This window comes from Plectropomus leopardus, chromosome 14 (assembly GCF_026936395.1).
Source record: "Plectropomus leopardus strain MGB_pleo_1.0 chromosome 14, ASM2693639v1, whole genome shotgun sequence".
NCBI lineage: Eukaryota > Metazoa > Chordata > Actinopteri > Perciformes > Serranidae > Plectropomus > Plectropomus leopardus.
Genome location: NC_142189.1, coordinates 25,574,592 through 25,588,125, shown reverse-complemented (window position 1 = coordinate 25,588,125; position 13,534 = coordinate 25,574,592). Strand labels below are relative to the sequence as shown.

Below are 13,534 nucleotides of genomic sequence, written 5' to 3'. Positions count from 1 at the left end.
GTCATTGTGAAGGTTGTTTGTATGGAGGACCCAAACTGCAGAGATGAAGACGAAAGAAGGTGTAAGAGTGTTTATTTGTGTTGATCAAAAAGAGGGAACAAACAAAGGCTGGCTGCTGGCCGGCGTGGCAGACCGAAACACTCAGACAGGTGAGTAGTCAGGCTGGAGAGTCTGCGTAACACAGGTGAAGCTCACTGGAGACAAGCACAGGGTAGAAATCAAAAATCAGCCAGTAGGTGAAGAAACACAAAATCACTGCACGAGGGCAGCCAAAAACACACAAGAGCACAGAAGAATCTAATAACAAGTGATCTAGCAGAGCACATAGTTACCGACTGCAATAGAGTGCACCGGCACTGGAGCAGAGTCTCAACCAGGATTAAGAAGGCTGCAGTGATTGTCAGATGAAATTCAGGTGTGCCTCATCAGGGGAAGCCAGCCACACCTAACGTCGCACACACACACAGGAGGGAACATGCAGAGGGGAAAAAGAAGGGGGAGAAACATTAAAAACAATACCATACAGTAACCATGACAGTCATACGATATAATGTAATTCAAATTGAATTAAAATGTCATAGTGTAGAATGTTGAAAAAATTAAAGTATAATATGTTGTTCAAAAATCGATAAAAACGTCACAGTTTAGTTTGTGGTTCAAAAATTGATAAAAACATCATAGTAAAGTATGCTATTGTATGGCCTCTTGATCAATTTTTCAACAACATGCTATACAATGATGTTTTAAGCAGTTTTTTATTCACATGCTATAGTATGATGTTTTGAAAACATTTTGAACTTAAATATGACATTTTGATCAATGTTGATCATTTTCAACATGCTATAGTATGGCATTTGGAAATGTTTTTTAGCCACATGTTATTGTATGGTGTTTTCATTAGTTCTTGAACCACATGCTATAATATGATGTTTTAATCAATTTTTGAATGTCATGCAATAGAATGACATATTAGAGCTTGTAGAGTTGCTTCACAGTATAGCATGTCGAAAAAAAGGGCCAAAAAATGTTTGAATGTTCGAAAATGTTTGCCAAAAACCACATAGTAAAGTATAATGAAAAATCTCAAATTTTGAATGTCCTAAAAATGTCTGAAAATGGCATATTATAGTTCGTAGAGACGCACCATAGTATAGCATGTCGGAAAAAGGCCAAAAAGTCGAAAAAATTGCTGAAACCGCATACTATAGTATGGCAAAAAATCTCAATTTTTGACATGTCCTAAAAATGGCTGAAAACTATTCTACGAGTATAGCTCGTGGAGACGTGTCGTGGTATAGCATGTCGAAAAAACGCCCATAAAGGTCAAAAACGTCATAATATAGCATGTCAAAAAATGGCCGAAACAGCATAGTATAGTATTGAAAAAAACTAAAAATTTTGACATGAACTAAAAATGCTAAAGCTCATAAGCTTGAGCTCATAGAATTGTGCCATAGTATAGCATGTCCAAAAAAGGGCCAAAAAAGGCATAAGATGTTTTTCTGATTTTTTTATGACATTCTATACTACACAACATTTTCAACAATTTTTAAAAGATATAGTATCAGTTTTTTATGATTTGTCTGAATAAAATTGTATACAATATTATTTGCAGTTCTTGAACGACATACTATACTATGAGTTTTTTAATGTTTAATTTTGGACAACATACATATATACACTAAGAGGTTTTCATCATTTTTTGAGGTAAATACTATACTAAGTTATTTTATTTAAATTTTTGGACAGCATACAATTACATGATGTTTTTATAATTTTTTGAACGCATAATATTATTCAAGGTTTTTATTATGTTTTAAATGACATACAATACTATGATGTTTTTATACATTTTTTAACAACACACTGTCCTCTAAAGGTTTGGGTTTTTTTTTTTTTTAGTTCCTTAAATGACATACAAAACCAGGTTTTCTTTTCATTTTCTGAAAGACATACTATACTATGACATTTCTTATTTTTTTTGCACGACAATATCATGACATTTTTAGCAATTTTTTGACGATATACCATACTATGAAGTTTTTTCATTTTTTGAACAACATATGACATTTTCTTAGTATGTTGAATGACATACTTCAACATATATAATTTTTTGAATTATGTGCTTTACTATGAATTTTTTTCCATTTTTTAAAAGACAATATACTATGACGTTTGAGTAATTATTGGACGGCATTGCAAACCATGACATTCTCATTATTTCATCTATACTATGACTTTTTACATGATTTTGATGACCAACTATTAATGACCTTTTTCCATTTTTATAAATGGCCTATTGTACCATGGCGTTTTTGTGATTTTTAATGGCCCATTATACTATGTCCTTTTTTCCATTATTTTTGATCACACACTATGCCCTGAATTTATCCTTTAAAGAAACCCTGCGCTTAATCTTAGTGACAAAGTGAGGCTCATGTTTTATCATCGGAACATCATCCGCAGTGAGATTGAGAAGGATCTGCCAGGTGGAACGACAGAGGGCCCTTCTCATGTGTTTGGGGCACGGAGGGAAGAATGCTTTCCATCAGTGATTAGTAGGTCACAGCACAGAACATCACAGCAAAGATCTACAGCCAAAACCACACGTCTCTTTGTGCCAGATCAAACTCTGAGAAACACTCTTTGTGTGTGTGTGTGAGGCAGCTTGAAGGGAGGAAAAAAGTCTGCCGTCAAAACTGGGCTGCTTGTGAAGAAGGCCCCAGAATCGAACTCCAGGGAGGACGACTGGCTGGAAAATTTAGAGGAGAGTAAATATAAGAGGGTGAATGTAAAGTGTAAAAAAACAAAGTTGAACTTACTGGCTATGTACAGACACTTTTATTATACATTTATATAACAAAATACAGCTTTTAACTTGTTTTGAGAAAAGACGACAGGAAAGAGGGTGGAGAGTATGGCAGTAAACCAACAGAACAGCACTGAGTGGGATTTCACAGAGCGAGGAATCCTGCTCTAGGCAAACACACCAATAGCTGACTCACTCGTAAAGACAATCTTGTTAAAAAGAGAACTTCGAGAAGGTTGGGCTCTGTGTGTGTGTGTTGGTATAGACGCGGACACACACTCCACTTAGCTTGAGTCATTATCAGCTTGCGTTTCATCCAGTAAGCCATCCAAGTGTCCAGATGGTCAGAAAAGCTGCTTCAATGCTCTCCCTCTTTCTCCCTCCCTGCTACACACTCTCCTTTGGAAAAGAAAAAAAGGTTATGCCAGCGATCGACTGAAGCCAAATAGGGGAGGGATACAGATTGGATGTCAGGTGGATTTAACTGCGAGGGGAGCAGCCAAAGACCAGAATTCAGATCAGTTACCGCTCCCTGCTCTGTCTCTTTGTATTTTCTGCTTGGATGATATAGAATTCAAATTTTAAAAAAGGACCAAATTAAGTGCAACCACTCTCTATTATTGCAATGGGTGAAAAGTGCCAGCAGGCTGACTGCCCAGTGTCTGCTCCCACAGCTTGCCAGTTTAACGTGGATCGGAGTGGTGCGCATTTTGTTTATGGTGGTCTGAGAATGTAAATATCCCCCAAAAGATGTTGAAAGGTGCAGCGTTATTCCTCTGCGAGCCCCTGGTCTGTGCCACACACAGGGACTGGGATGAGTAGAGAGGGTTAAAATGGTCAGAGCTAAGGAGACTGGAGGCTTTGTGTTGCAGGTATTATCTGCAGTATAAAAGCTGGTGGAGGAGAGACACAAGAGCTCTCTCTCTTCTGTTTTCCCTCAGTAGCCGTACTTGTCGTTGAGGTGTGTGCGTCCATCTCCGGTCTGACCTATAAGTGAAGAAAAAGCTAGATTTAGGATCAGAGAGTTTCACATTTACATACCAATTCAAATTATTTTACATGTTCGAAGAAAATAACACAAAATGAAATAAAATGCTTAAGATGTCCCACAAGAACACATTCAGCCAACCAGACTGGTAAAGTGCAACTCCCTAACCTCGGACTTGTATGCAATCATCAAACTGATCGCATCCTAAAATGATGGAGCGCTATTAGCTGGCGACCCTGAATCAAAGCTCAGTTTGGCAGCTGTTTCAAAGTTTATTTTTTTTAATCATGCTTATCTTACAATTTTTAAGTGACTTTGATCTGCATTCCTTGGCAAACAATATAAATGTTTCTGCAATTTCAGCTGCACAAATGAACCATGAAAGCCTGTTTACTTCCTCTCATCATGTCCTTTATAAATAGCCCCCCTCCCTTTGTTCCTGTGATTAGCAGGCCAGGAGCATGCATGCCTCAATTCTAAATATTGCACTTATTTACCTTGAAGACTCACTCAGGCAAATGGTCTAAAGATTCTGACAAAGAACTTATATCTCGCTCCGATCAAAGAGCAAGAGGGTTAGGTTACACTGTTAGCTTAATTAGACTGTGTTTGACCTAAGGACATGATCAATAAGTCAATGAGTCTATGGGTGTAGTGGAAAAAGCCCAATCAGTCAGGTTGTTACCTGTAGGAGGCACCCACACACAATAATCTGGGTCGTCCTCTGGGTACTGTCCTGAGAGCTGCGCTGGTGGCTGTGGAGACAAATCATGAGTCACTCCACACTTTTCTATATGATAGAATTAAATGATTGATTGATTGTGTGTGTGTGTGTGTGTGTGTGTGTGCACCTACCCTGCTGGGGCCAATCACTTTCTTCTTCTCCTTCTTTCTGGGGCTGGATTCTGCTGCTGGCTCTCTGTCGCCTCCTGCTTTGGCCTCTGTAGAGACGTAGGTCCAGCAAATTAGTATGGAAGCCTAACTCAGTGTGATGGGAAAAACTGAAAGTCTGTCTTTTTCGTCATCATAATGAAAAACTTTCTTGAAACGATCAGTTAATACCTCAAAATATTGAGTTAGTTTCTCATTATTTTGAGATATTAAGAAAAAAAATTAGAGAAAGCTTATTATTTTAGAGCTAACGAGTCATTATTTAACTCATTATTTCAAGATGCCAAGTCACTTTTTGAGATTTGAAGTCATTACTTTGGGATACTAGCTTATAATTTTGAAATACAAAGCCTTTATTCTACGACACTAACTTATAATTTTGAGATCCTACGTATGTCATTATTTGAGGATACTGACTTATTTTTTAAAGAGACTAAGTCTTTTTGGGGGGACTAACTTACAGTTTTGAGATACTAAGTCATTATTTTACGATAGTAACGATAATTATTTGAGATACCACATCATTTGATTAAGATACTAACTTAGAATTTCAAGAAAGTTTCTCATTATGATGACTTCAATTAATTTTCTTTTTTCCATCACAGTGGCAGAAATGTCCCCCTCAAATGTTAGTGATGCTGCATCAATACCATGAACACACAACAATCGATACCGGAGACGTCACGGACTAACACGGAAACAAAAAGTGACAGTAGCCACCTGGACTCGATGGGGCCTTGTTGCTTCTCTGTTTAGGAACCTGCTCCACCGCTCCAGCAGACTGCTCACCTCCCCTCTGTTTGTGGCTTTGCTCTGATGTTGTCATGGAAACGAAAATATAAATTATGATCATTAGAATATGCACTGATCGACATTTCATTTATAAGGTTGCATAGACTCAACTTTGCTAGATACTGTATGATATTTCTTTATATAACTCTGATTAGGGATGACACATGAACAACAGTGTGCCTTTGTAAATTATATATTACAGATCTGCTGCCACCCAGTGGTGCAGGAAATTCATGTTAACTCTGACCACACTTTTTAGAACTCACCAAAACAAAATACAGAGTTTTTTTTCCTCTTTTCTTCCTTATTAGTGTCTATTTCAAAAACCTCCCTCAGCTCTGATGACTTTTTACCTCTTGGCTCTTGGATCTGTGCTGGCGGCTGTCTTTTCTGCCCCGAGGGAGCGCTTTCTTGAGACATGGATGTACTGGACTCTGCTGAGTCAACAATAGTCTCAGTAACAGTTTCACAGTCTTTATCCTCATTTTTCTCTGCCTCCTCCTCCTCTTCCTCCTCTTCCTCCTCTTCTCCACTGGGTGGAAGTTCTTTCATGTTGAAAAGCTCTGCGGGTAAGTTGGGGCGCTTTGGAGGCAACCTCTACAAAAGAGAAGAAAGATCAGAAGAAGAAAGGGGCTGAGCAGGAGACAGAAGGATGTTTTCAGAGGAATGAATGAGTCAGGTGATTAGACTGAGTTATGAAACACGAGGAACAACATTTACCCCAATGGTGCCGGTCTTCAGTTTGTATTTGCTTCCTCCCTTCATGGCTCCAAACAGCGGTAAGACTTTCTTAGGTTTCTCTGACTCTGAGCTACCACTGTGACACCAAAACACAACAAAATATCTCTTAAGCGTTTAAATGTGGCCTACTATGTATACTGCATTAAAATACTTTACCAGTATTACAGTTAACTCCTGAGCAGAATAAAAATACTTTTCCATGACATCATTTATATGAAAGATTTGTTGACATTTCAGAGTATTTGAATACTACTTATCTGAATACTTCAGCCCCTGAATGAAACATTTGTATAGTAGTTACTCACTGTGTCACACTGAATTTGTGAAGAGAACAAGTCAACGGCAAAACTATATCAAAACATCTATTTACAACCTTTTATACAACTCACACAGTATAATCCAAGTTTCATTTATCCAGTTGCATGCTCACTTCTTCCAGAACAGACAGCCCTTTCTGACTGAGAACTGAACTGAGAGTGAAACTTTCCAGACTTCATTGACGAAAACAGTAACTTCAGCCATGTTCAGCGAGGTAAAATTACTGTTTTGTGAATGGAGTCTAACTTTGAAGACAGTGTACACAAGTTTTCATTTTATTTCAGTAGGAAAGGTATATCTGTTTGGGTACAGAGCATACAACTGGATCAATGACACTTGGAATATGCTGCAGAAGTTGTGTGAGAGTTTCTAAACTGATTTTTTGACATAGTGTAGCTATCGTTAAACCATGGACCCCTATGACCTTAATTCATTAAGGATTTTCTCAGTTTTTGGACTCTTTGCCTGCTGTGGAAGCATGCAAGAGAAACATTGTTTATTTCACAAATTCTGTGTATCACGGGGTGAGTAATTGACATACAAATAGTAATTTTGGGGGGTCAAGTATTCCTTTAAAAGACAGTTCTCAGCTTTCTATTACATCCAGTATGACGCCCTCTTGAATGAAGCGTCGTGTCTGACCTCGGCTGCAGTGAGGGCATCTGTGCGGGCCGTGTGAGTTCCACCAGTTTGCGGAGCCTCTGAGCATCTTTGCGTAAATCTGCCACGTGCACGTGAAGCTTCCTGCGCTCCACAGCGTCCATCGCTGCCTCACTTCGCACCGCAGTCATGAAAGCATCCAGCGGGTCCTCAGTGGAGGAGCCGGAGGCGTCTAAGAGAAAGGATGAAATGTACGATAACACGAGGAGAACACGCTTCTGTAGGTAGTCAGGGGTCAGTCCACAGAGCAGTGAACACCCAGGCGATCATGACTCACCCCCTTTAACACCACTGAGCTTTTTCTGAGTCTCTGCCAGCTCCTTCTCCACCTCGGCCAGTTTGGCCACCTACATGAAAATCAGACACATGAATGTTAGCACAGAACCATACTGTATGCTTCGCACTATAGTACAAGTGCAGTTTACATAAATACACCTCACAGTACAGGGTTGTTTCCAGCGGAAATAGTTTTATATTACTTTCCAGTACAAAGAGCAGGTCCACTGAGTGTACGGAGAGCACCGGCATGTATATATTTATATTTTACCATTATTTTGACAGAAAGGAGACACAAGCACCTCTTGTGAGGTTTGTGGTTTTATGAAAATACTTCAGCAAGAAAAAAAACATCTACTTGAACTTTTACAGATGTGGGAGAACAGAATCTGTGAATGTTGTTACATGTTCTGCTCTGTAGAGGGCGTCACTACTTTGGTTCTATGGACAGCAGCATGTTGGTCAATCACTACTGATCCAGACTGAAACATGTCAGTATTATTTGGATAGATTGCTGTGAAATTTGGTAGACATTCATGTCCCATCAAGGATTAATGGTAATAACTTTGGTGATCCTTCAATTTTTGATGTAACGCCATAATCAGGTCAAATTTTTAATTTGTCCACCACTTTGGGAATGACCAGATACCTGCAAAACTAATGTCTGTCAGAATCAGTTGTATTTGGTGTTTGGTGCCAATTTGCAAGCGTTAGCAAAATGGTGAATATTATACCTGCAGCACGTCTCAGCATTGCCAGTGTGAGCCTTTAACTTTCTGATTTTAACATTTTGCTCGAAGCAGTGCAGCCTCACAGAACTTGGCTGCAGACTCTAGAGCGAGCCTTACAGTAAACAAGTTTTCAGGGAATTGTATGTCGCTGACAGATTTCCAGCGTCAGACTAAAACTCTGATAGTTTGCTGGAGCTGTGACGAGCTGCAGTGATCTCAATCGTTCTGTGTAAGTTGGTCATGAAAATCAGTGCGAGCTGTCTTAAGTCAGTCTTTTTTTCTTGTCTTGAAATTCTGATAAAATCAAACGTTTAATATTGTTGTAGGTTTTTAGTCTTGGCTCATGTGAATAGTGAAGTTCAGTGGCCTCAACACTGTCAACAACCAATAGCTGCACTCTCCCCAGCTTTACACAGAAAGCAACAAACAAGTTAGACAGTAAACAGGCGAGAAAATGAACAAGTCTTGGTTCTCTTGGATGGTGAAGGAGATGAGGAGAAATTGGTGAACTTGTGGATTTGGTGTTTAATTCAGCATCTAATCCACCAACCAGAACTTATTTTACTCAGTCTGATTCCCATGGTCTCTTCCCATTGAAACAGCGCAGCTAATCAACAGAGGCTGGTAGCGAGTTCAGACGACAAAATCCAAAATATAATGTTTGTATGTAAACACAATTTTTTTTAAAATGGAAGATGTCACATTGACAAAAATGTTCTTGACATATGACACCTTCCATCACGAGTTTCCAAGAACTACGTTTCTGCAGACAAGGAAGGAATTGTTACAATGTCAAATTTCTTTGAGGGAGTTTGGTGTAATATTTTCCACCAGGAGAAGGATGAGAAAATAATCTCAAAATGAGTCTAGTTGGACTGAAATAGTGATCCTGCAAAAACCCCCAGTCTCAACAAAATCAAGTCTGTGACTCAAAACACAAAAAGTCTTCAGATGCAACATGGAGTCAGACTTCTTTTTTTTCAATCTTTTTAAATTCTAGTGTATGGTAGGTATTGCTCTTATTAAACATTACGCATCGACTTTATTAAGATGATGTGTTTAATTTCTCTTTAGTAAACTAAACTCATTTTATGAATCCTGAGAATAATAACATTATGCTCGAGCATCATGCTGAATACAGAGTGAATATAAAGGCAAAGTGAACATTATAAAGGTGATGATTAAAGATGCGATGAGTCAGAATATCATAAATTTCCCCAATCGTGTATATAAACAGAAGCAGATGATTACCAGTGACTCATAGGTCTCAGGCCGCTCCTCAACCTTGCCCGCCTTTTTCATTCTCTCCTGCCTCTTCCTCTCCACTGTGCCAGTTCGATCCAGGAAGGTGTCGTCGTCACTGTCGTAGTAATCCTCATCCTCCCAGTTCTTCTTCTTACGCTTACGGGACACTAGATATAGGATATAAAAAAAGACTATTACTGAAATTCTTATCATTACAAACCATAACCTCTCCTGACGGTGGTTCAGAATTCTTCTTTCAGAATTCATGCCCAGTGTTGTGTAATGAACATGTTTTAGGGGAAAAGTGAACTGAACATATCAATTTGCAACTCTGAACTTGAGCGCTGTCAATTCTCGCGAGTCGCTCAAGCATTGTGCCACTTTTACGGCACACGAGAATTTACAGCATGGAGCGTGCTGGTGTTGTGTTGAAGATTTCCCTGTTTCCCTGTCTGTATACATCTCCCCCCACCTAAATCTCAACTAAACCCTTTTCTTTAACCAAATCCAGAGGGGGGCACAGTGCATTTTAATGGGGAGGAAGCACTATTTGACAGGGGGGACACACTTCAATACAACACCTGCATGGCTTGTGCAACTTGCAGTTTAGACAAAGCAGCCACTGGTACTGCTGAAGCCACTTTGTTTGAATATTTGAAGAAGTTTCATGAACGCATCAGTCCAGACACCAACAGAAAAAATCTCTTTTCTTTTTTTTTTGCCAACTCTGCCTACCGGATCTGAAAAAAACAAGCCTGAACATCTGCAAACTTTTTGAAACAACACATTAAATTGACACATCTGACCAGTCCTGGGATATATCTGCAAGTCAAAGATGGGAAATACAATCAAATTGCTTCTTTAAACCTCTTTTATACATCTCTCTTGTTTACTCTACCATTATTCCTGTCTTCTCTGGTGCTCATGTTTTCAGTAAAATGAACAGAATGATTGAACTGTAGAGAATCTTAACAGACTAACCATATGTGCAGCATATCCACACTGTCAAAATTTTAAACGTTTATATCTGTATGTGCGATGTAAGCAGCTAACTAAAGTTAACTCCAGCAGGTAGCCAACAACCCAGTTTTATACATCCAAAGAACAATCAACAGCATGGTAACCGGCCTCGAACTGAGACAGTCATTTATTTGTCAAAATGTGTAGCTCCATCGGGCTAGAAAAAGGGACTGGGCGTTTAATTGAGACTAAGCTTTTATTTGAAGTTTTACGTTAAACTATTTTAATGAGAAATGTTAACATGCATAACATTGTTCCCACCTGCTTCCTGGCGCAGCAGCCCTCTGGCTTCCAGCATTCGACAGGCCTCCAGGCAGCACTGGATGGCCGCTTCTTTCTTCTTCCCTGTGTGGGTCACCTCAGCAACCAGCTGCCGGCCCACAGCGTCGTCCACCGGAAGCCTGACAGAAACAAAAACTGTGACTCTGTATGCATTTTACAGCCTGTTTGACAGCAAGTTAACATAGTTTCTAAACTTTAAATTGTAAATCAGGGGTTTCACGTCACTCACTTTATTCTGCAGAGCCAGCTGCCATGGCTTTTGTCTTCATACTCAAACTCCAGCTCCTCTCCTAAAATAAAGAAGTTAAGGTCAACAAATTTGAGACACAAAAAAAACCCCAAAAGAGACACAGACATCTGTGGATTAACAATAAGTCCTGTCACCCTCTCTGTCATAGAAGCCCTGCAAAGCCTTCTTTGGGTCTTTCAGGTAGGCAGCTTCCTGGTCTTCGTGGAACTCGGTTGAGAAAGGGTTTTCCTCGTTCTCATCTTCTTCTGGAACCGCCTCCTCAGCTGCACCGTAGATTCATGGAGACAGATGGAATGAAAGGGAAGGAGAGAACAAAAGGATTGACGTGCCTCTTTAGTCACTCTTAAGAGAAAGTCGGTATCAAATCACTCAGGATGACAACACAGCAAAAAGTCAACACAGATGACACGTAACATACTGCAGCGTGACCCTACAACCAGCACAGCAGCTCACCCATTCCCCAGGAACAGCCCGAGTCTTCATTTGAAGGTTTGCTTTGGCCTTTGTTTTGTGTGTCTTCCTCCTTCTCCTCCTCCTCGTCATCATCGGAGTCATCTCCCATCATCCTCTTTTCCAGCTCTTCCTTCTGTTTTCGGGCTTTCTCCCTCAGCTCGGTCACTGTGAGCTCAGACTCCTCTTCCTCATCAAACTCAGGACCCTGTGGAAGGACAGGAAGAGACCTCCACAGATTTATCATTGCACTCCTATGAACATATGCAATAAAGATAAACACAATTTTATATCATAACATAGTCTGACATATGATAAGCTTTTTTTAAGGATCTAAATCAACTTAAATGACTCCCTTTCATCTGGAAAATATACAACATGGATCCATCTGACTACACTGTGAGTCCTGATTTGAAAAACAGATTTAACATCATTTTTGAAGGTGTGAACAGTTGTCTGATCTGACTGTTTGAGTCCTGTTAGGAGGGACAACAGGTGGCGAAGATGAAAAAAAAAAAAACAATGCATCATGTATCACATTTACCAAGAAGACCTTCAACACAGAGAAGGTTTCCACGCCGATGAGTCTGGAGATACGCTTCAAATCGATGTTATTTCAGAGGACTTTACGGTAAAGGTTGGCTCTTACTACACCCTCCTTTTCCTGCCACTGGTCTTCTCTGATTAGTCTGTTCAATAGACTTTTTGTCTTATTTTCAAGTTATATTTGACAAGCTTGAAACTGAATTTTAATTTTTTTTGTGTAATTGCTATTTGACTATTTTAAAAAAATATGTCAGGTAGTTGTACAGTATGATTCTGGTATATTAATGATCATATATTAATGTGAATATCATCATGTATTTTTATCCTCTCATCTTTTTTGCATGTTTGTTTGTATTGTACAGTATGTTCAATTCATTTTTTTTGACCGTCATCACAAAACACTGATTGCATCAGAGAGCTTTACAGCATACGACATCCCTCACAAAAGTTGTGTATGTATATATAGTATATACATAAATACAATGATATAAAACTGCCCTTAATATAATTAATGAATGTAACATGTGCTAGTCTCGTTGGATAGCTGGCTGTTGCCACCTCCATTCACTCATTCCTAATTTGATATGCACTTTAATGAAAGCTGTCTGTTATCCTAAATATATTTATATCAGTATCTTATCTTAACAGTGACAGGTACAAAAAAGAGGATACACATCATGATTCACCTGCAGAATAAAAAGCCTCGTGCTCCCACCAAACTTTAACACATGTCCCACGCGGAGCCTGATGTAGGTTTTCGGGGGGATCTTGTTCTTGTTCACCACAGTGCCGTGTGTGCTGCCCAGGTCGTGGATGTAAAAGCCCCTCTCCTCTCCGACAGAGCCCCCCTCTCCAGCCTCTCTGCGGTACTGGATCACCGCATGGTACCTGGAGATGGACGGGTGCTCCAAAGAGACGTCACACACAGGTAAACGTCCGACCACGAAGTAACTTTTCTGTGTGAGGGGCACCGTGTCCACTATGGTGCCGTTTTTAAGGATTTCCAGAGCATATGGGACATCAGAACCGGTGCCACCCCAGGGTGGCTCTGTGTATGGGACAGGGGGGAATTTACCAGCCGGGGGCCCTTTAGCGGGGAGCACCCGGGGTTTGGCTTCTGGCTTGGGTTTGACAGGAGCCGCATTCTTGGTTTTAACGCCTTTCTCGTGCTCTTCTTGGTCCTTTTCTGTGGTTTTGTCCTCGTTTACTTGACCTGAAGAGTTCTCGTGAGTAGTGTCCACAACTTGAGCTCCGTTGTTTTCTGTCGCATGTTTATTGTCGGCTGCTGTTGGTTTGGACGGAGCAGAGACGTTACTGCGTTTGCTGGTGAGGGAGGGCGCTGCGAAAAGAGCCGGCTTTTTAAAAGTGTCCTCTGTTTCTGGTTCAGTTTTGAGTACTTCTGTCTTTTCGTGTTGTCCTCCATTCTCTGTGGCCGAACACTCGCCCGTTTCCATTGCAGAGTCCATTTGTCCATCCGTGTTTTTCACATACACGTCTGACGGCGGGGAGACGGACATGTTTATTTGGTGCGTCCA

General features: G+C 40.1%; 1 protein-coding gene and 1 long non-coding RNA gene across 2 annotated transcripts; both read right to left on the bottom strand.

Annotated features, from left to right (window-relative positions):
• Positions 1–55: 55 nt before the first annotated feature.
• Positions 56–1,689, bottom strand: LOC148187490 (uncharacterized). Its single transcript, XR_015778802.1, has 2 exons — positions 333–1,689; positions 56–194 (listed from the first exon to the last, which is right to left on the bottom strand). It is a non-coding gene; the product is annotated as an uncharacterized LOC148187490 (long non-coding RNA).
• Positions 1,690–2,822: 1,133 nt separating this feature from the next.
• Positions 2,823–13,534, bottom strand: slc4a1ap (solute carrier family 4 member 1 adaptor protein). Its single transcript, XM_042501371.2, has 14 exons — positions 12,686–13,534; positions 11,457–11,661; positions 11,138–11,266; positions 10,983–11,043; positions 10,733–10,872; positions 9,458–9,618; positions 7,477–7,546; positions 7,182–7,371; positions 6,201–6,297; positions 5,834–6,077; positions 5,409–5,501; positions 4,653–4,738; positions 4,483–4,552; positions 2,823–3,796 (listed from the first exon to the last, which is right to left on the bottom strand). The coding sequence occupies exons 1-14, from the start codon at positions 13,514–13,516 to the stop codon at positions 3,747–3,749; spliced, it is 2,427 nt and encodes an 808-aa protein (XP_042357305.2). The 5' UTR covers positions 13,517–13,534; the 3' UTR covers positions 2,823–3,746.